At 42.7% G+C, this 18,471-nt stretch overlaps 10 protein-coding genes across 10 annotated transcripts; 3 read left to right on the top strand and 7 right to left on the bottom strand.

Annotated features, from left to right (window-relative positions):
* Nucleotides 1-364: 364 nt before the first annotated feature.
* On the top strand, nt 365-1,344 carry SAMD00019534_004580 (hypothetical protein; the record flags this gene model as incomplete). The annotated part of the gene is made up of 4 exons (XM_012903891.1): nt 365-664; nt 749-765; nt 851-1,168; nt 1,233-1,344. Coding segments are annotated over 4 exons (747 nt in total), but the record flags the coding sequence as incomplete, so codon positions are not given.
* A 1,763-nt stretch (nt 1,345-3,107) lies between these two features.
* On the bottom strand, nt 3,108-4,115 carry SAMD00019534_004590 (hypothetical protein; the record flags this gene model as incomplete). The annotated part of the gene is made up of 3 exons (XM_012903892.1): nt 3,108-3,454; nt 3,535-3,625; nt 3,789-4,115. Coding segments are annotated over 3 exons (765 nt in total), but the record flags the coding sequence as incomplete, so codon positions are not given.
* Nucleotides 4,116-4,521: 406 nt separating this feature from the next.
* On the bottom strand, nt 4,522-5,980 carry SAMD00019534_004600 (hypothetical protein; the record flags this gene model as incomplete). Its single annotated transcript, XM_012903893.1, has 3 exons — nt 4,522-4,747; nt 4,826-5,046; nt 5,912-5,980. The coding sequence occupies 3 exons, from the start codon at nt 5,978-5,980 to the stop codon at nt 4,522-4,524; spliced, it is 516 nt and encodes a 171-aa protein (XP_012759347.1).
* Nucleotides 5,981-7,340: 1,360 nt separating this feature from the next.
* On the top strand, nt 7,341-8,387 carry SAMD00019534_004610 (hypothetical protein; the record flags this gene model as incomplete). The annotated part of the gene is made up of 1 exon (XM_012903894.1): nt 7,341-8,387. A coding segment is annotated over one exon (1,047 nt), but the record flags the coding sequence as incomplete, so codon positions are not given.
* Nucleotides 8,388-8,485: 98 nt separating this feature from the next.
* Nucleotides 8,486-10,438, bottom strand: SAMD00019534_004620 (hypothetical protein; the record flags this gene model as incomplete). The annotated part of the gene is made up of 7 exons (XM_012903895.1): nt 8,486-8,869; nt 8,947-9,058; nt 9,131-9,802; nt 9,860-9,897; nt 9,963-10,031; nt 10,108-10,139; nt 10,294-10,438. Coding segments are annotated over 7 exons (1,452 nt in total), but the record flags the coding sequence as incomplete, so codon positions are not given.
* A 402-nt stretch (nt 10,439-10,840) lies between these two features.
* Nucleotides 10,841-12,871, bottom strand: SAMD00019534_004630 (hypothetical protein; the record flags this gene model as incomplete). The annotated part of the gene is made up of 1 exon (XM_012903896.1): nt 10,841-12,871. One exon carries the CDS (start codon nt 12,869-12,871, stop codon nt 10,841-10,843), a length of 2,031 nt encoding a protein of 676 aa, XP_012759350.1.
* A 296-nt stretch (nt 12,872-13,167) lies between these two features.
* On the bottom strand, nt 13,168-13,392 carry SAMD00019534_004640 (hypothetical protein; the record flags this gene model as incomplete). The annotated part of the gene is made up of 1 exon (XM_012903897.1): nt 13,168-13,392. A coding segment is annotated over one exon (225 nt), but the record flags the coding sequence as incomplete, so codon positions are not given.
* A 25-nt stretch (nt 13,393-13,417) lies between these two features.
* On the bottom strand, nt 13,418-14,358 carry SAMD00019534_004650 (hypothetical protein; the record flags this gene model as incomplete). Its single annotated transcript, XM_012903898.1, has 5 exons — nt 13,418-13,600; nt 13,669-13,896; nt 13,986-14,033; nt 14,134-14,181; nt 14,260-14,358. 5 exons carry the CDS (start codon nt 14,356-14,358, stop codon nt 13,418-13,420), a joined length of 606 nt encoding a protein of 201 aa, XP_012759352.1.
* Nucleotides 14,359-15,127: 769 nt separating this feature from the next.
* Nucleotides 15,128-16,733, top strand: SAMD00019534_004660 (hypothetical protein; the record flags this gene model as incomplete). Its single annotated transcript, XM_012903899.1, has 4 exons — nt 15,128-15,323; nt 15,396-15,540; nt 15,620-15,788; nt 15,900-16,733. Coding segments are annotated over 4 exons (1,344 nt in total), but the record flags the coding sequence as incomplete, so codon positions are not given.
* Nucleotides 16,734-17,675: 942 nt separating this feature from the next.
* SAMD00019534_004670 (hypothetical protein) lies at nt 17,676-18,426 on the bottom strand (the record flags this gene model as incomplete). The annotated part of the gene is made up of 4 exons (XM_012903900.1): nt 17,676-17,750; nt 17,821-18,047; nt 18,126-18,204; nt 18,346-18,426. 4 exons carry the CDS (start codon nt 18,424-18,426, stop codon nt 17,676-17,678), a joined length of 462 nt encoding a protein of 153 aa, XP_012759354.1.
* Nucleotides 18,427-18,471: the final 45 nt, after the last annotated feature.

Raw genomic sequence — 18,471 nt, forward strand, 5'->3', positions numbered from 1 at the left:
TACTACTAGTCCACTAATGGTCTACCAAGGTGCTACTACCTCCAAGTGGACTGTTGTTGTGGTCAAGGTTACAAGGACATGGACTTCATGAAGTTCAAAGTGTAAGTCAAAATGAAGTGTTGTTGTGTGAGCCATGGTGTTGTTGGTGTTTGACGCTGTGTTGTGTTTGGTTGGTGAGAGTGGTGGGGAGGACGGTGAAAGGATCGACTCTGTATCGTATGATCACTTATCAGTTCTGTTCTGTTCTGTTCAGTTCATTCATTTGTGTTGTTCTGTTGTTCTGTTCATTCATTCGTGTATAATACTTTACTTTATAACATAGTCATAGTCATAGTCGTAGTCAGAGTAGAGAGATAGAGATAGAATGATGAACACTTTATTGAGCGATAATCATGGAGGTGATATTAACAACAACAATAACAATATAATCAATAATAACAATAATAATAATAATAATAATAATATTGGTATAGATATGCATCCACCTGTATTCAACAGTAATGATGCATTGTCAGAACAAGGACTACATCAACTGGACTGCAGTTGGACAATATGGGTGATTGATCCTACTACCCAATCACCAATGAAGCCACTCACCTCATCAACATCATCTTCACACGACGACTATCTATCATCAATGGATAAGATTGGTACCTTTGACACTGTATGTACCTCTGAACATCACTCTTTATCTCTTTTGAATCAAACAGTTATCTCTAACATTCATTCATTCAATCAATCAATCAAGGTCGAGGAATTCTGGACGTAACTATCACTTTGATATGCCAATGATTGGACTCATTCAATCACTCACTCACGCTCATTCATTCAATCAATCAAATTATAACAGATGCTTCCGCAAACTAAAGCCACCCTCAAAGATGCCTATTGGTGCAACTTATCATCTGTTCAAGACTGGTATCGTACCAATATGGGAGGATGAACATAACAAGGAGGGCGGTAAATGGGTGATGCAGTTCCAAGGTTACAATAGGAGTCTTTACAACACCGACTTGATATGGGAGAACATTGTACTGGGTATTGTTGGTGAGACAATAGACACCGAAAGAGATATATGTGGAGTCGTGTTGACGAAGCGCGACAAGCTGGAAAGGATACAGATATGGAACCGTGATGCTCACAACAAAGCTGGTGTGGACTCACTAAGGTATGATACCATCATCACATTACAACAACAAACCAGGGGCACCTTACTAACTTACACTCAACAGATCCAACATCCTTAATACACTCTATGGTCTAAATGTACAAAAGTTGATGCTGAGGTATCAAGTCCATTCAATGAACAACTCTCAGAAGGGAGTAGACAATAGCGAAGCATCATAGACATCAACAAACATCAACAACATCTACAACATCAACAATATCAACATGATCATTAATCATCAAGAGTCACTGCTACACACAGACAAACATACACAACAAACACACAGACAGATGCCTGTCTGATATAATGTGGCAGGACCGCCTCCGACGCGGTTGGAGGCCATTGCACTCCATCCAGCAGGGAACTCTATACTGCACTGCGCTCCCATTGCTGGACCAAAGAAATAACATAACGAATCATTCCATCAATCAATCAATCAATCAGTATGACATTGTGGTCCACATCATTCGCAGATGATGGATGGGTGTTATTTTGATCGGGGACCACTGTACCAGCCATCTTTGTGTAAATCTCATTCATTAATCATTCAACTTACATCACACCCCACTTTGTATATCTATATCTGTTCTGTTCTTTATCTCTCTTTAGTTATTTATATTTATATTTATATATAAATCATCATGGCCAAAGTAATCTACAGTGAGGACTTGAGGAAGCTACTTGAAGGTAATGAATGAATGAATGAATGAATGCATTGATTGAGTCAGGTTGAAGTTGTTGCTTACTCTAGAGTGCGACACACATGTTATGTAGAGTTCACAAGACAGGATAGCAAGGTCATCACACCCGAGTTGATGAGTATCATTGAGAACATATCAAAGACAGGCGTTACATGGTATGTTTGGTGATGGTTGTAATAATGAATGGATGAATGGATGAAGTTGCTTACCAATCACAATCATATAGCTACCCATGGGTTCATCTGAGGGAGCTGATATATCTGAGACTATCACAGGTAAGCAAGGTCATCACCATGATATGACTTCATATGGATGATTGACTTACATGACTGACACATGACATAATAGATATTCGAATTGTTTGAGAGCAACTTGACTGATGATGCCTCTGGCAACAGCCCATCAAGCCCAAACAATGCAGCGACAACAAAGGATGATGAGATGCTCAAGATCAAGAACCAACTCAATCAGTCAGGTCTCATCCGAATGAAGAATCAACTGCAGAGCCATCTCAAAGAGTTCAAAGAGTATGAGTCATCATAGATGGATGGATAGCAATGGCGCATACGCCAATGAGAACTAACCTAACATATCATCATTGATCGATTAGACCACCATTCACTATTCAACGACTATGCGAACTTATCATCGACTTCAAGATGTACACTTCATACAGCAAGTACTTGTGTGCAGTAGAGAAGATGGGCACTGTCACCTCGACACTACCCCCATTGACTCCATCAGAGGTGAACGAATACAACAACAACAACAACAACAACGCCACATCTGGAAACAGTAACATCGAGACATCATCATCATCATACTCGCCACCCATTATTGATGTCAACAAGCACTTTGAGACACAGTCCACATTCTTTACTGTTGCCTCTGCCGCTACAACCTCGACATCATCCACGACCAATGAAGACAAGGATCAAATCATGAAGGAGGCTGACTAACAACAAATGGACGCTCATTCAACACTCAATCACTGGATTGATTCCAATCATTACTTGTACAATATCATTTGGCCAGTCAGTCCCGTGCGTGGACTGATCATCCATCCCATCCATCCAGCTCATCCATCCATCAATCAATCATTCATTCAATCACCAGTTCCATTCATCAATAAAGGGATGAACTTGTCGCCAACCTTGACTCCATGATCAGACCTTCCATCTATGAATGCATGCCTTGTTGATTTGATTGTTGTACTACTTCTTACTTGCAGCTGTTTATTTCCTGCGAGCAAAGTCGACGCTGAGGATTCTAAAGTCGTATCTGTGACCATTGAGATGTTTGATTGCTGTCTCGGCGTCGCGGAGACTCTGATAGGTGACATAGGCAAAACCTCTTGGGTTGCCGTCGTTGTCCTTTGGCACGTTGACCTTGGCGACGTAGCCAAACTTGCCAAAGAGCTCTCTGAGATCCTTGTCGGTGGCATTCTCTGACACGTTGGAAACAATGAGTGATGGTACCTCGTCTGGGTATGCGCTGCCTGAGCCTCCACCTCTCTGTGATGGTGGTACGTAAACATTTGACACCTCTTGTTTCTTGTCGTCCTTCTCTTTGAATGTCTTTGTAGCTATAGATATTTGATTGATTGATGTCAGTGTCTTTGTGATCCATTGATTGAGTATAATGATGATGTTGTGCAACACCTACTAAGGTCGAGAGCTTCTTTGTATGGACACTTGGAGGTGAAATGGTTCTTCTTGCAGTTTCTGCACACGATAGTCTCCTTCTTCTCGTCATCCTGTTGTTGTTATGGTCGCGAGTGTAAGTCATGTGTCATCTCCATCGATTGCTTATCCTCCTGCTGTTGCTGTTGCCTGTCACACATGACGAAGGTATGCCATGCCCATGCCCTTGAGTTGGGCAAGACAGACACCACCAGCTTGATGAATGAATGAACTTACAGTAACATTGTTTCTTGAAAGCGTCAGGAAGACCTCCTCACCAAGATTGGTGTTGGCCAGTCCGTCACCGACATTCTCGCCAAACTTGGTCCATTGTCTTCTCTCGTCGACCTTCTTATTTCTTACAACTGGTACTTGATATTCGCGGAAAGTCTTAATAACCTTTATATCCTCTCCCTTATCATTCTTTACCAAGTACTCAATAGTCTTCTCCTCTGGTACCTCTGCCCAATTTTGTGTCTTTGGGATTGCTACTGTTGCTGCCATCCTATATTCTATTCTATGTTTAATATAATATATAAAAAGAGGTATGATTATAATGTGAAGAAGAAGTGATGTTTAGTTGTTGACCTTCATCAAGTCGAGCGAAATGAGGAAGACCTTAATAAAATTAAAAAAAAATGAGGTCTTTTCAAACTTTCGCTAATCCTTCCCTACTCAATATCCATGAACTTCCATTTCAATGATCGATCATTGTGCTCACTGGATCAGGAATGATTCCAAATTGAATATAGTGATTGTTATAAATGATAACAACCGTTTATTATAATAACAATCAATCGATAATCGATCAAACAGTAATGATTGGGGAGGACATACACAACTACTTTATTGAGGTGCAGAAGAAGACTACTTGATAGAGTTGTTGGTTATTAGGTACATATATGTGTTGTGTTGATGATGTTATTAAGTAAGTAGTATACCATGGTAAAAAATATGATGTGTTGGTGGTTTACTTGGAGAGCATCATCTTGACAAACTCCTCATAGTTGACCTGTCCATCACCATCGAGATCGGCCTCCTTGATCATCTCCTCGACCTCCTCGTCGGTGAGCTTCTCGCCAAGGTTGACCATGACGTGACGCAGCTCGGCGGCTGAAATGAATCCATTGCCGTCCTTATCAAACACCTTGAAAGCCTCTCTGATCTCCTCCTCTGTGTCGTTCTCAACCATCTTACTATAAATATTTATGTTTAAATTAAAACAAAGGTTAGTTAACTTGATTGATTGATTGATTGACAATATGATCACGTACCGAGCCATCATAGACAGGAACTCTGGGAAATCGATGGTTCCGTTGCCATCAGAATCGACCTCGTTGATCATATCCTGGAGCTCAGCCTCTGTTGGGTTCTGACCGAGTGATCTCATGACGGTTCCGAGCTCCTTGGTGGTGATGCTTCCATCGCCATCCTTGTCAAACAGGGAGAAGGCCTCCTTGAACTCAGCGATTTGTTCCTCAGACAGTGCTTCAGTCTATAAGTTTGTTGTTGTCAGTCATTACTGTGTATATTCATTTCGTCGTAAACAATATTCAATCAATCGTTCAATCATACCATTTCTTGATGATTTATATGTGTATATATGTATGTGTACAAAGTAATTAAATTGAATATGAATATGAGCTTGTTGAGTTGATATGGTGTGATGGGCGTGAGAGAGCTTCAAAAGACAGGGGTTGGCTTTGTGAGTGTGATTTGAAATGAATGAATGAAGATAGTTTATCAAATTTTGATTTATTTTTTCACCAACAAACAAAACAAAACAAAACAAAAAAGGAGGGCACTTTGGATGTTGATCGATCCAAACATCTTTGTTGACAGTCTCCCTCGCACACGATAAGGAAGGACATGTGTCCATGCACAGAAACATGTCAAGCTACTATTACCTACCAAGGACTCCTATCCTAGGTAAGTTTTAGACACCAGGATGATATATATAAATAAGGATTGGGTGGTACACCATGGTGACAGGTAGACATAACATGTCAAAAGTGTCACTCTCGGTATTGCCCAGGCATTGGTATCATTGCATTACATGCATGTCACTGCGCGAATGCAAATGATGGACAATACAACATACTTATCCAAAAGGATATATCCGTCCTGAATCGTTGATTGATTGATATCGATTGTGATTGGTTGGATGTCTGGAAGTAACTAACTTGTAATAACAAAGGACCAAAGTTGGCGCAAGTGTCAACTAAAAATAACTGTTGTTGGGTGTGTGATGAAGGTGATGATGATCTTTCGCCCTTTGACCAAAGGAGTCACTTCATTGAAGAGCTTATTCTCGTTAACCTCGATCCTTGCAGTTTATCATCACATAAATATATATATACATGGGTGTTACGATATGTGGCTATGTCGTGTGTGATGTAGGTGTTGCCCACTTCCCCCAACTCACTCATTGACTTGGTGTGAATGAATGAATGTACATGTATGTGTGGAGTGGGGAAAGAGTATGATGAGCATCGTTGTATGTATGAATGAAGGGATGTATAACATTACATCCATTATCACTATCATGTCACCCCTACAACAGACTAATATACTTGTACTCAAACATACACACAGATAGCAACGACAAATAATCATAATAATAATCGTCAATTATTATTACATAGTGATACAACATCCGGATGAGTAGACTGAACATTTGATGTTGTAGATTATGTACAAGTGACCATTTACAACAAATAATCCTGTCGACCTACCCTCTGAAGTAGTCCGTACATCCATACACTTACTACGACTTCCACTGCCTCCATTGCCACTCCCTCAATCAATCATTCAGTCCAATCCAATTCAATCCAGTCCTGTCCAATCCAATCCAATTTGACATTCGTCTTTGTCAAGTGAAAATTGATATCCTTCTTCTTCAAACAATCAAGTTGCCAATTCTTCCTCAACATCAATCAAACTTCCAACAACAGCAAGTTTCCGAACTTTATACATCCTCCCTCCCACCCTCCATGTATGTACCCTACTTCCATGATCGAATCAAATCGATCTCTTATCAATCATCGTACTTACTAACTTGGTACCATCGAATCAATTATAATGGCAGAGTTTTGTGGAGCACCTAATATTATTAATATACTTCGAAACAAAGTGATGTTGATTGAATCATTCTCATTGCCAGGTATCCTTAAATGGACTACCAGTAAGGCGTTGGGTACATTAGTATCATCTCCAAACAGTAGTAACAGCAGTAGCAGTAACAAAGTTAGAGATGAAGATGATGATGACAGCATGCTGGACGATGAATCAAACGACCATTCAATCACAACATATACACCAAGAGAGAGGACACTTGTAAAGAGGTCAACACCAAGACAATTCAATAACTTTGATAGAGTCACATATAATCGATGTTTGATCGACCCTCCAACCTCATCATCTTCGTCATCATCTACATTGGAAGAGGATATTTCCGAGCCATTCATTTGCTCTCCAGGTATTGGACGACAGATTGAAGACTTGCCTTTGGAAGTGTTGGTGCATGTCTTGGGCTACCTGGAATATACCGATATATGTCTGGCAGTGGCAAGGATCAACAGACACTTTAGGAATATGAGCAATATATTCATCATCTGGAAAGGACTATACAAGAAACACTGGACCAATGGCGCACCAAAAATAATACCAATCAATCATCTGGAATTATTCCAATCACAAACCACCATCACTACCCCATCAACATCAACTACCTACCATCCAACGACATTATCACCCGAGATATCAAGCCGAACAAACTTTAAGGAATTATTCCAACATAGACATATTACACGCAAACATTGGAGACGAGGAATGTGCTCGGTACAGACATTGTATGGACATGAGCATGGAGTATGGGGCGTGCAGTTCCAAGGCGATACATTGGTCAGTGGCTCAGAGGAGGGCGTGATGAAGGTGTGGGACATCAATGAAGGCCAATGTACACATACACTGGAGGGTCACAGCAATGTGATCAATTCATTCCATTTCGAGAACGATCATATTGTGAGTGGCAGCGATGATTCCACTCTCAAGATGTGGAATGCTCGTACTGGACAGTGCACCAACACCTTCCGTGGACATGATGGCTCGATCTGGATGCTAGAGTTTAAGAACAACTTCCTGGTTAGTGGTGGCGACGACCGCACGATCCGACTGTGGGACATGAACACTGGCGACCAGCTGTCAGTACTACAGGGCCACATGGGCAGGATCTACTACCTACAAATCGGCACCGACTTCATTGTGAGTGGCTCACAGGACAAGACATGCAAGCTGTGGGACATTAGATCTGGACAGGTTGTCCAGTCGATGAGCTCGGACTCGGCAGTCCATTGTCTACAGATGGGCGACGAGTCGTCGGCAGGATGGTCGGTGGCCAGTGGACATAACAATGGCAACATTAACCTTTGGAACATTAGGACCGGCACACTGCAGGCAGCCTTGTCTAACCCGCTAAGCTGTCCTGTATGGCATATACAATATCGCAAGAACTATTTATACACATCAAACTTCAACAATCTACATTCATGGGACTTGAACACAGCCGAGTTGCAAGCGCCATCCTCCACGCCATTGGTACACTCAAGAGTGTTCAAAGGACATACCAAGACAGTTAAGCACTTCCAGGTCGGTGACAATAGATTGGTCAGTGGTGGAATGGACAACATGATCAAAGTATGGGACTTGGAGAGTCCAGGCGGATCATACCTCTACACCCTCGCCGGACACACTGGCAGCGTCGACTGGCTCGAGTTCAAAAATGACAAACTGGTCAGTTGCTCATCAGACAATACCATCCGAGTATGGGATTACGATGTATAATAACGTTTGATCAATCGATTGATAGGAATAAACATTGATGTGACGAACATCATTATGTTCATTCATTCATTTATTACTTATGCTTGTGATCATGTTACATTGAGTAGTTTGAAGGTGTAGACACCATGTGGAGGGAAGCTGTTTGGTCCAAGGGTTGGTAGTTTGATCTCGATACCTTTGTCAGTGGCTGCGGACTTGAAGGCGAGAGCGCCATTATAGCCAAGTAGTGCAATGGTTGTATTTTGTGTGAGAGCAGGCTGTGTGAGGACTAGGTTATAGCTATCAGGCCAGACGAATGACATGGCGTAGACAGCTCCAGTTGCAGCATTTGTAGTATACCATAAATTCTTATCCTCTGTATCATTCTGAGCACGCCACCAAGTTGTATTATAAATAGCCTCTCCATTAACATTCAACCATTGTCCAATACCAACCAATCTCTCCTGCATCAACATTGGTATTACACCTTCAGCATTCTATTCCATGATTGATTATGTAATTGATTGAGTGAGTGAGCGAGTGAATTTGATTGATTGAGTGATCGGATGCATACTGGTCCAACATTGAGTAACAAGTTACCTCCACAGCTGACTGTGGATACTAGGGTTCTGATCAAACTGTTTGTACTCTTGAAGTTTCTGACATCCTCATTCAAGTTGTATCCCCTTTATAATGGTACCATGACATCGTCATTGTTAGTAGTGTTCGTGGGCCAGTCACATTAGTACATTACATACCATGATGATCCAATTGTATAACAGTTCTCCCACTTGTGAGAGAGTAGTTTGCCTGGATGGTAGCCATCGTATGGTGTCCAGTATCCACCATTCTTACCACGACAATCTGATCCCCATCGATCGTTTGTGACAACTCTATCCTTGACAGTGGTGTTGGTATAGAGCCATTGCAAGAACTCAGTTGCACGCCAATATGTTGATGTTTCCTCCCAATCACCATCCACCCATACTACATCTGGCTCATAAGTGTTGACCATCTCCTTCATCATAGGATGCAATACAGTCGAGATGTAATGATCCCTGGTCGGTGTACGTCCTGATGCCCAATCATCTGCGTAGATTTGTGCGAACCATTGATAGAGAGAGTGATAGAGTCCCATGTGTAGACCTGCGTTTCGGACTGACTTGGAGAGTGTGCCGACAATATCAAGGTGAGGGCCCTGGTCCACAGAGTTCCAGCCATCACTATACTTTGATTGCCAATTGCAAAAGCCATCATGATGCTTGGTAGTGAGCACCACATACTTGGCACCTGATTTAGCAAACAACTCTGCCCATCTATCTGGATTATAATGATGTGCTTTGAACAATGGTGCAAACTCCTTATAAGAGAAGTTAGGTCCATATGACTTGTTGTGGAAGGCTTGTGTTTCTCCCCCATCTGATTCAGTCCTTTTCATTCATCGATTGATTAATATTAGATCACTGATTGATTGAATGATGACATACTTAAGATTGAGCCAGTACCATTCTCCAAGTGTTACTCCCTAGATGAAATAATGGTTGGAGGATGGGTTAATATTGAAAGAGTATAAGGAGGGATGTAACATACTGGTACAGCGAAAGCTGGGACACTGTATATTCCCCAATGTACAAATATACCAAACTTGGATTGATCATACTATTGATTGATTGGTAGTATGAATGTAATGTTAGAAAGTACTACCTAAGTATCAAACTAATCCTTTATAACTTACCCATGATGGCAATGGTCTAGAGTTGATGGACTATAAATGATGATGGAATGTTAATACAATTTATTAATAAGACCAAGTTATAAAGGTACTTACCGCTGTAAATAGTGATTGATTGATTGATTGATTGATTAATGAATTAATAAATTAATATTTAATTGAAGGAAAATACTTTTATAATATACTTACTCCAGTTTGCTTCATAAGTTACCTGTACTGGTGGTCCCTGTTCTTGAGGTCCCTGTTCTTGTGGTGGTGATGAAGAAGATGATCCTACTACCACATGAGTAGTGATCACCAACAACAATACTATAAGTCTAAGATATATCTTCATCAATGATCTTTCATTTGCAACCTGTTGTTTCAAGAAATGGATAATTTCGGCTACTCATCTGATCACTTATTGCTTACAATCATACATCTAAGTACTTGTTGTAGTGGTACATGTGTATGGTTTGTTGTAATGTAGGTAGGTATGTAGGTAGGTAGTGGCCTAGTGGGCTCCAACATTCATATTCATATTCATATTATCACATGATCATTCATTCTCTCGCTCCGCTCACTCACTTATTGATAGTGGTGAAACAGGATGGAAGTGTATGATCAAACATAGGATGGTGAGTGGGTTGTGTGTGTGCCACACAAGTTCAATCACTTGATCATCATGAACATTCAGTGTGGATTGGAGTGGAAGTGGAATGGAGTGGATCGTATAATTATTATTATTTTAATTTATTTAGTCATCCTCTTCATTGTTCTTCATCAATCTGAGGAAACCATCTTGGGACAGCTCGACACAGCCCATCTGCTTCATTCTCTTCTTGCCTTCCTTTTGTTTGCTGAGCAGTTTCATTCGTCGTGTGATATCACCACCGTAGCACTTGGCCGTGACATCCTTGCGCATCGCCGATATATTCTCGCGGGCCAACACATCGTTGCCGACGGCCGCCTGTATCGCCACGGCAAACATCTGGCGATCGATCACTTTCTTGAGGCGCTTGACCAGCGAGCGCGAGTGTGGCGTGGCACGTGATTTATGTACAATGGCCGACAACGAGTCGACCTCCTCTCCATTGAGCATGACCTTGACCTTGACCACGTCGGCCACGGCGTAACCGTCGTCCTCATAGTCGAGCGACGCGTAGCCACTCGAGATACGCTTCAGATTGTCAAAGAAGTCTGTGATGATCTCTGAGAGCGGGAAGGAGAATGTCAGTCGCATGCGACCGCCTTCCATCATCTCGTGGTCCAATTGCGAGCCACGATGTTCCATGCATAGCTTGAGAAGTGGGCCCAAATGTTCGTTGGGAGCCACAATGCGACCGATGATCATCGGCTCCAATGTCTCGCTGATGTTCTCCTGTGCGGGGTAGTCGGCCGGGTTGGAGATCATCTTCTCGGTGCCATCGCGCATCTTTACGCGGTAGGGCACGGTGGGTGGCGTGGCGATCACAACCTGGCCATACTCCTGCTCGAGTCTCTGAAGGATCACGTCCATGTGGAGGAGGCCAAGGAAGCCGCAACGGAAGCCCATACCCAGGGCGACCGAGCTCTCCTTGGACATCGACACCGAGGCATCTGTGAGTGTGAGCTTCTCAAACGACTCCTTCAGCGACACGTAGTCGAGGTTGTCGATGGGGTAGACACCCGCGAATACCATCTGCTTGGCGGGCTTGAAACCCGGCAGCGCGGGCACTGGATGCTCCTTGTGGTAGAACGTGTCGCCGACACGTGCCTCTTGCGTGGTCTTCATGCCCGGCACGATGAAGCCGACTTGGCCCGTGCGCAGCTCGCCTGTCAGCTCCTGCTCAGGGTGCATGACACCCACATCAAACAGCTCGTATGTCTGGCCGCTGGCGGCCGCCTGGATGACGTCGCCCTTCTTCACTGAGCCGTCCACGACCTTGATCATACAGATAACGCCCTTGAATCGATCGAACCAGCTGTCAAAGAGCAGTGCCTTGAATGGCGCGCCCTCGGTGCTGGGTGGTGGCGGCACGCGGTCAATCACCGCGGGCAGGATCTCGGTGATGCCCACGCCACTCTTGGCGCTCACACACAGGACGTCCTGCGGATGGAAGCCAAAGGTGCTCTGAAGTTGCTCGAGAACCATGTCCACGTTGGCCGTGGGCAGGTCGATCTTGTTGATTACGGGCACCACCTCGAGGCCCGAGTCCAGCGCCAGGTAGTAGTTGGCCATCGTCTGCGCCTGCACGCCCTGACACGCGTCCACCACGAGCAGCGCACCCTGGCAGGCCATCAGCGAGCGCGACACCTCGTAGTTGAAGTCGACGTGGCCGGGGGTGTCGATCAGATTGAGCAGGTACTTGTGGCCGTCAACCTTGTTGTGGTAGACCATCGAGCAGCTCTGCGCCTTGACCGTGATGCCGCGCTCCTTCTCCACCTGCAGCTTGTCGAGGTATTGCTCGCGGCGGTTGTCGCTCTTGATCTGCTTGCTGAGGTCGAGACTGTCCTCGCCACTGCCATAGATGTTCTTGGGCAGAGTGCCCGTCAGCGACAGCAGCTTGGTGCTGAGTGTTGTCTTGCCATGATCGATGTGAGCAATAATGCTAAAGTTCCTGACGCGTGATGGTGGGTATTGTGTCACGTCCACCTTCTCCTTCTCCACTGTTTTGTTGCTGTTGCTGTTGCTGCAATATGTTCGTCGCCATAATGATGTGAGTGCTGTTGATGTTGCCAATAGATGGGCCTGACCAATGTTGTTGGCATTGGATGCAACCCGACAACAACGAAGTATGTTTAACATTGCTATCTATCTTACACAAACATACAACAAGTAGTCGTCTTCTCGACTTTGTCTGACAAATTGTCGTTTTTGATGGAGTGCAAAGTGATCAGACGATCATTCATTCATCTCATTGATTGATTGATTGAGTTGATTGATATAACAAAGGAGGATGGTTTATTATCGCAATCTACATGTTATCCATTTCATTGATTGATTGATTTGATTGATTAGTTGGGTTGATTGATTGACTGATTGGATGGTTGTAAGGTTGGTTGTGGCAATGGACAGGAAGGGGAGAGGGACAGAGAGACTCATCCATTCACATTGATATCACATGTGATTGTAAAGTGATGATATTCAAAAAAGGATTGGTTTGATTGATGTTGATGATGATGATGTTGTTGAATGGTTGATTGAACGAATGATGGATGTTGGTAGATTTGGGCTGCATGCAATCTGATTGTTGGGTCGGACTGTGGAGGGAGGGAGGTGAGAACGTTGTTGATGGAGTGGATGGGAGGCGGAGAGGGTTGTTGTTGAGTGAGTGGAGGATGGGATAGTACGCTAGCACTTTGATTGTTTTTGTGGCTTCGTAGCGTTGGAATTGATCTGAACACCTTGTTTGGCACCACCGCCAATGAGTCCCTTGTTTATCTCGTTGGCTATCGTCGAAAATATCTGGTCTACGTTGAATCCTGTCTTGGCGCTCGCCTCCAAGAATGGAATGCCAAGAGAGTCGGCGTATTCCTAATGTTGTTGTTGTTGTCGTTAGAATGAGTGATGATACGCTGTTAACAATGTGCACGAGAACATACTTTAGCAGAGGTCGTAGAGACGATCTTCCTATCATCGAGATCAAACTTGTTTCCGATCAGCATCTTGCTGACACCGACGACACCGTATCTTTGAATCTCTTGCATCCACAACTTGACGTTGTTGAATGTGGACTGATCGGTCATGTCGTACACGACAAGGATACCATGAGCACCTCTGTAGAATGATGAAGTGATCGTTCTGAATCTTTCCTGTCCTGCTGTGTCCCACTATATATGTTGATTGATTGATTGATTGTGTAAGTAATCACATTCATCGATCATCGATCATCAATATCATTCATCATTGTCTCGCTTACGATTTGAAGAGCAATAGTCTTGCCGTCTATCGTTATATTCTTTGTTTTCTGTTGTTGTGATGTGATGTGATTGATGTGACGTTAGTACTATGTTTAGTGAATGCCCTTCATCGTTCATTCGTTCATTCGTTCATTCAATCAAACATACATTATCGACACTAGTCATGTTAACTGATGTTTCTTGGAATGTGCCATCCTGTTCATTATTAATGATAACATAAGTTCAGTTTGTTAGTCTCGTCATTCATTCAATCACAGTCACAAATACACTTACAGAGAATCTTAATAATAGGGATGTCTTTCCAACAGATGAATCACCTATCATCAAAAGCTTATACATCTCGCTGTTGTTGTTGTTGTTGTTGTTGGTCATGTAGAGAATGGTGTGTCTTATGTTAGATGCTGTCCTGTCTGTAATCGTCTGTACACATGATTGATCGATCGATCGAGATGACACCTACGGTTCGGCCATTTGTACAACTGTATATTATCTTTATCTATTTATCTTTTTAATCTAGACTGTTTTATATATAACTTCTTGTTATTCTTCTGTTGCTGCAATCTCTTTTAACTATCTCTATCTATCTTCTATCTATCTGTGTCTGTGTGTGGTGTGTGTGTTTGTTGTAATAATAATAATGTTTATTTGTTTGTTGAAGGGTGTGAGTGATAAATGAATGAATGAATGTTGGGAGTTGTGTGAAGTGTTATAGAGAGTGAGTTTTGATTGATTGATTGACTGATAAGATGACGTCAGTAAAGTATCCTTATGCTTATAATTGATTGATTGATTGGTTGATTGGTTGTTTGGTGACTGATTGTTTGATTTATTGATGTGTATGTGTCACTCAAACAAGTGATGTTTTTTTTTTGTTATTATGTATGATGATGATGTAGGTGAAGTTTTTGCCCATCTCCTCCAACACACTCAAAAAAATTTAGATCTATTTTCGATTTGTGTGTTTTTGTGTTATTGTTTTGGAGTTGTGTTTTGTTGAAGTATGTTTGTTTGGAATGGTGGCCCGAATTGTCGCAGGTGTGTGTGAGTGTCGAATCATTGCAATTAAAGAGATATTATTAAGTTACACATACTTATAAATATACAAATATATACTTCATATACATATATAAATATAAACAATATGGACTACTTAACATTGTTTATATTGTTCTGCATTATATGTGCAGTGTTACAATATGTAAACTATAATTCAAACAAAGATGATCAAGCTTCAAAGTATACAGGACTGTCATCGACCAACACATTCTCAGTGACCAGTCAAATGTCATTCAAAGCATTCCAGAATCAATACCTATTCATCTATCTACTTGCAATGGGTATGTTGTTAACATGATTGATGTGATTGAATGATTGAATGAATGAATGTACTCTAACTTCAACTTTGATAGGTGCCGATTGGATGCAGGGACCATATGTATACGCACTTTATAAGTCATATGGCTTTGCCATGTCAGATATTGCTATATTATTCGTCAGTGGATTCCTTTCAAGCATGGTCTTTGGTGTCATAGTTGGTCCAATAGCTGATAAATAGTGAGTTACAACCTTGAATGATTGAATGAATGGTCGATCAATCACTAACAATCAATCAATCAATCAATCAATCATATAGTGGAAGAAAGTTAATGACAATTATATTTGGAATACTATACTCTGCGAGTTGTGTAACAAAGTTAATGCCAGACTACAACATATTGATGGTTGGCAGGATATTATCCGGAGTATCAACATCATTATTATTCTCTGTATTTGAATCATGGATGATCTCTGAACATAATGCTGTATGTTATGTTACCTTGGTTCACATGATTGATGGCTGATCACTGACACACTCTCCCACTCACACTCAATCAATCAATAACTCAATCAATCACATGATCAACTCAACTTAGAGAGGCTTCCCAGAGGAATTGTTATCATCAACATTTTACAAGGCAACGTTTATGAATGGTGTCGTGGCTATTATGGCGGGACTGTGGGCTTCGTTCTCGGCGGAGCATTGGGGCTTCGTATCGCCATTCATGTGGTCGCTCGGATTGTTAATCATTTGCACATTGCTGGTCATTGCCAACTGGAATGAGAACTATGGAAATGCCACGGTATCATTAGAGTCAACCTTTAAGAACTCGTTCCAATACCTGTTGAACGATCGCACCATTATCAAGCTGGGCTTCATCCAATCTCTATTCGAAGCGTCAATGTACACCTTTGTCTTTATGTGGACGCCCACACTGCAGCAGTCTGGCGTGGCCGCCAGCGACTCGGTCTCTGGCACGGCTGCCGAGAACGATCTGCCCTTTGGCCTGATCTTTGCCACGTTCATGGTGTGCATCATGATCGGATCGTCCATCTATAACATGCTGCCCAAGGTGCCGCCCGAGACACTGGCGCGCTGGATCTTTGCCGTGTCGATCGGCAGTCTGAGCGTGCCCTTCCTCATGCCCAATCACACGCTGTTGCTCTACCTGTCGTTCCTGCTGTTTGAAGTGTGCTGCGGCCTGTACTTCCCATGCATGGGCACACTGCGCAGCAAGTACATCCCAGAGAGTGCGCGAGCATCCATCATGAACTACTTTAGAGTGCCACTCAACTTCATGGTGGTGGTCATCCTGTCCAACACCTCCACCATCTCCACCACCAACATCTTCATGGTGTGCACCATGTGGCTTGCGATCGCCCTCACCCTCCAATCAACCATTCGTCCATCCTCCCAATCAATCCCACATTGACAGACTTCATTGTCCTGTCACGTTCAACGCGATCCGATCGACTAATCAATCAATCAATATACAAACTCATTTATTTAATGAGAGATGATGCGATTGTATCAATATCAATGAATCCAGCATGGACTATTGTGCTGGTTGTGCGGAAGAACAATCGGTTGGACAATCGACGTAGGCGGAATGGCCGACATCCAAGCTCCAGGTCAGTGATGGATGCTGGAAGATGTTGGAGTAGTTCCATAATCTGATTATCTTGACAGGTGCTCCAATGTAGTGACTTGAGTGATGCTGGCAGTACAGACGACACCGTGGACATTGATTCGAATGGATCGTTGGCACAGCGCATTGATAGTCTTGTCAATGATGCGGGTAAATGTCCTGGATGCAGGCGATGTTGATATCCATGGAGAGTGAGTGTTTGGATTGATGATGGCGATGATGGATGATGCTGTGGCCATATCATTTCGGACAAGTTAAAGTTATTCTCAGATCGATCGATCTTGATATATAGGTCTTCAATTCCCTGTGAGATCGATACAATCTGACGAATGGGGATTATTCGCAAAGACCTCAATGATGGCGGCAATGTGGATAGGTCCAACTTTTGTTCGGAGAGACCCGCTGTGGATGTTGCACGCATACGAATCAGATATTGAAGCACTGGGAATGAGGTTGATGTTATGGCCTCAAGTACAACATCATCAATACCAAACAGATGGAGTTCTTTGAGATTGGCGTTGATTGTCTTGGTCAGACCCATTGCCAACGTGTTCGAATAGGCCGTGAGATACTCCAAAGGCGGATGATTGATGATGTGTGGGTACGATTCGGAGTTCACGTGTAGGCGAGTGATGTTGGGCTGCAGCAGTCCAATGAGAGGCAGATTGAATGAGTGTGATAGTTCCAGCTGAGTCAATGACGGAGGCAGATGAGCACGGAGGTTCAAGGGCTGCCCATCATGAGTGGGCGGGATAAAGAGTGTTCGAAGTGATTGAAGTCCAGACCAGTCAATGCTGGCTGGAATAGTTTGGCAAAAGTATTGAAGATTGGTCAATGTTGGAGGGAGTTTTGATGGATGTAGCCATACGTGATCAGGTTCATTATACTCTATAATGAGTTCGGTCAGGGGTATGTGGCGCAGGGTGCACTCGAATCTGTTACGGATCAAATTGAGATGAGCACCAACATTTGGTCTTTGATTGAGCACTTCCACCAATTTGTTCCAGAAGCCATAAATAAAATCAGAATCATTTAAATTGATACCTTCAATGTTTGGTATATCCAATACTTGCTTCTTCCATCCATCACCTGACTCTGATTGATTGATTGATTGATTGATTGATTGATTGATTAATAGAGTGATTGAGTGAGTGATTGAGTGGACATACTTACCATTGTTGATGACGAAGGATTGGTCGTAGAATGACTTCCAATTGTCATTGCGGTAGGATTGGAGGTAGATTTGTTGTGGCTTATTGATGATGTTGTCATTGATGATATGTCTGTAAGAGTTCAATGTATTGCGATTTGATCGATACTTGTGAAATAAAGGTAGACGAGCAGTGTTGAATGATAGATATACAGCACGATGATCAAACCATCTCTTACACACCATTGAAAACATCAACCTATCAACATTATTCTCCAAGAATGATACTATCAACTTTAACACTATTAATGATATCGATTCCATCCTTTATCTCTTTCTTGATTTGTTGTCTTAAAACAAAATGATCAT

The sequence above is a fragment of the Acytostelium subglobosum genome (genome assembly GCF_000787575.1).
Source record: "Acytostelium subglobosum LB1 DNA, scaffold: scaffold1, whole genome shotgun sequence".
NCBI lineage: Eukaryota > Evosea > Eumycetozoa > Acytosteliales > Acytosteliaceae > Acytostelium > Acytostelium subglobosum.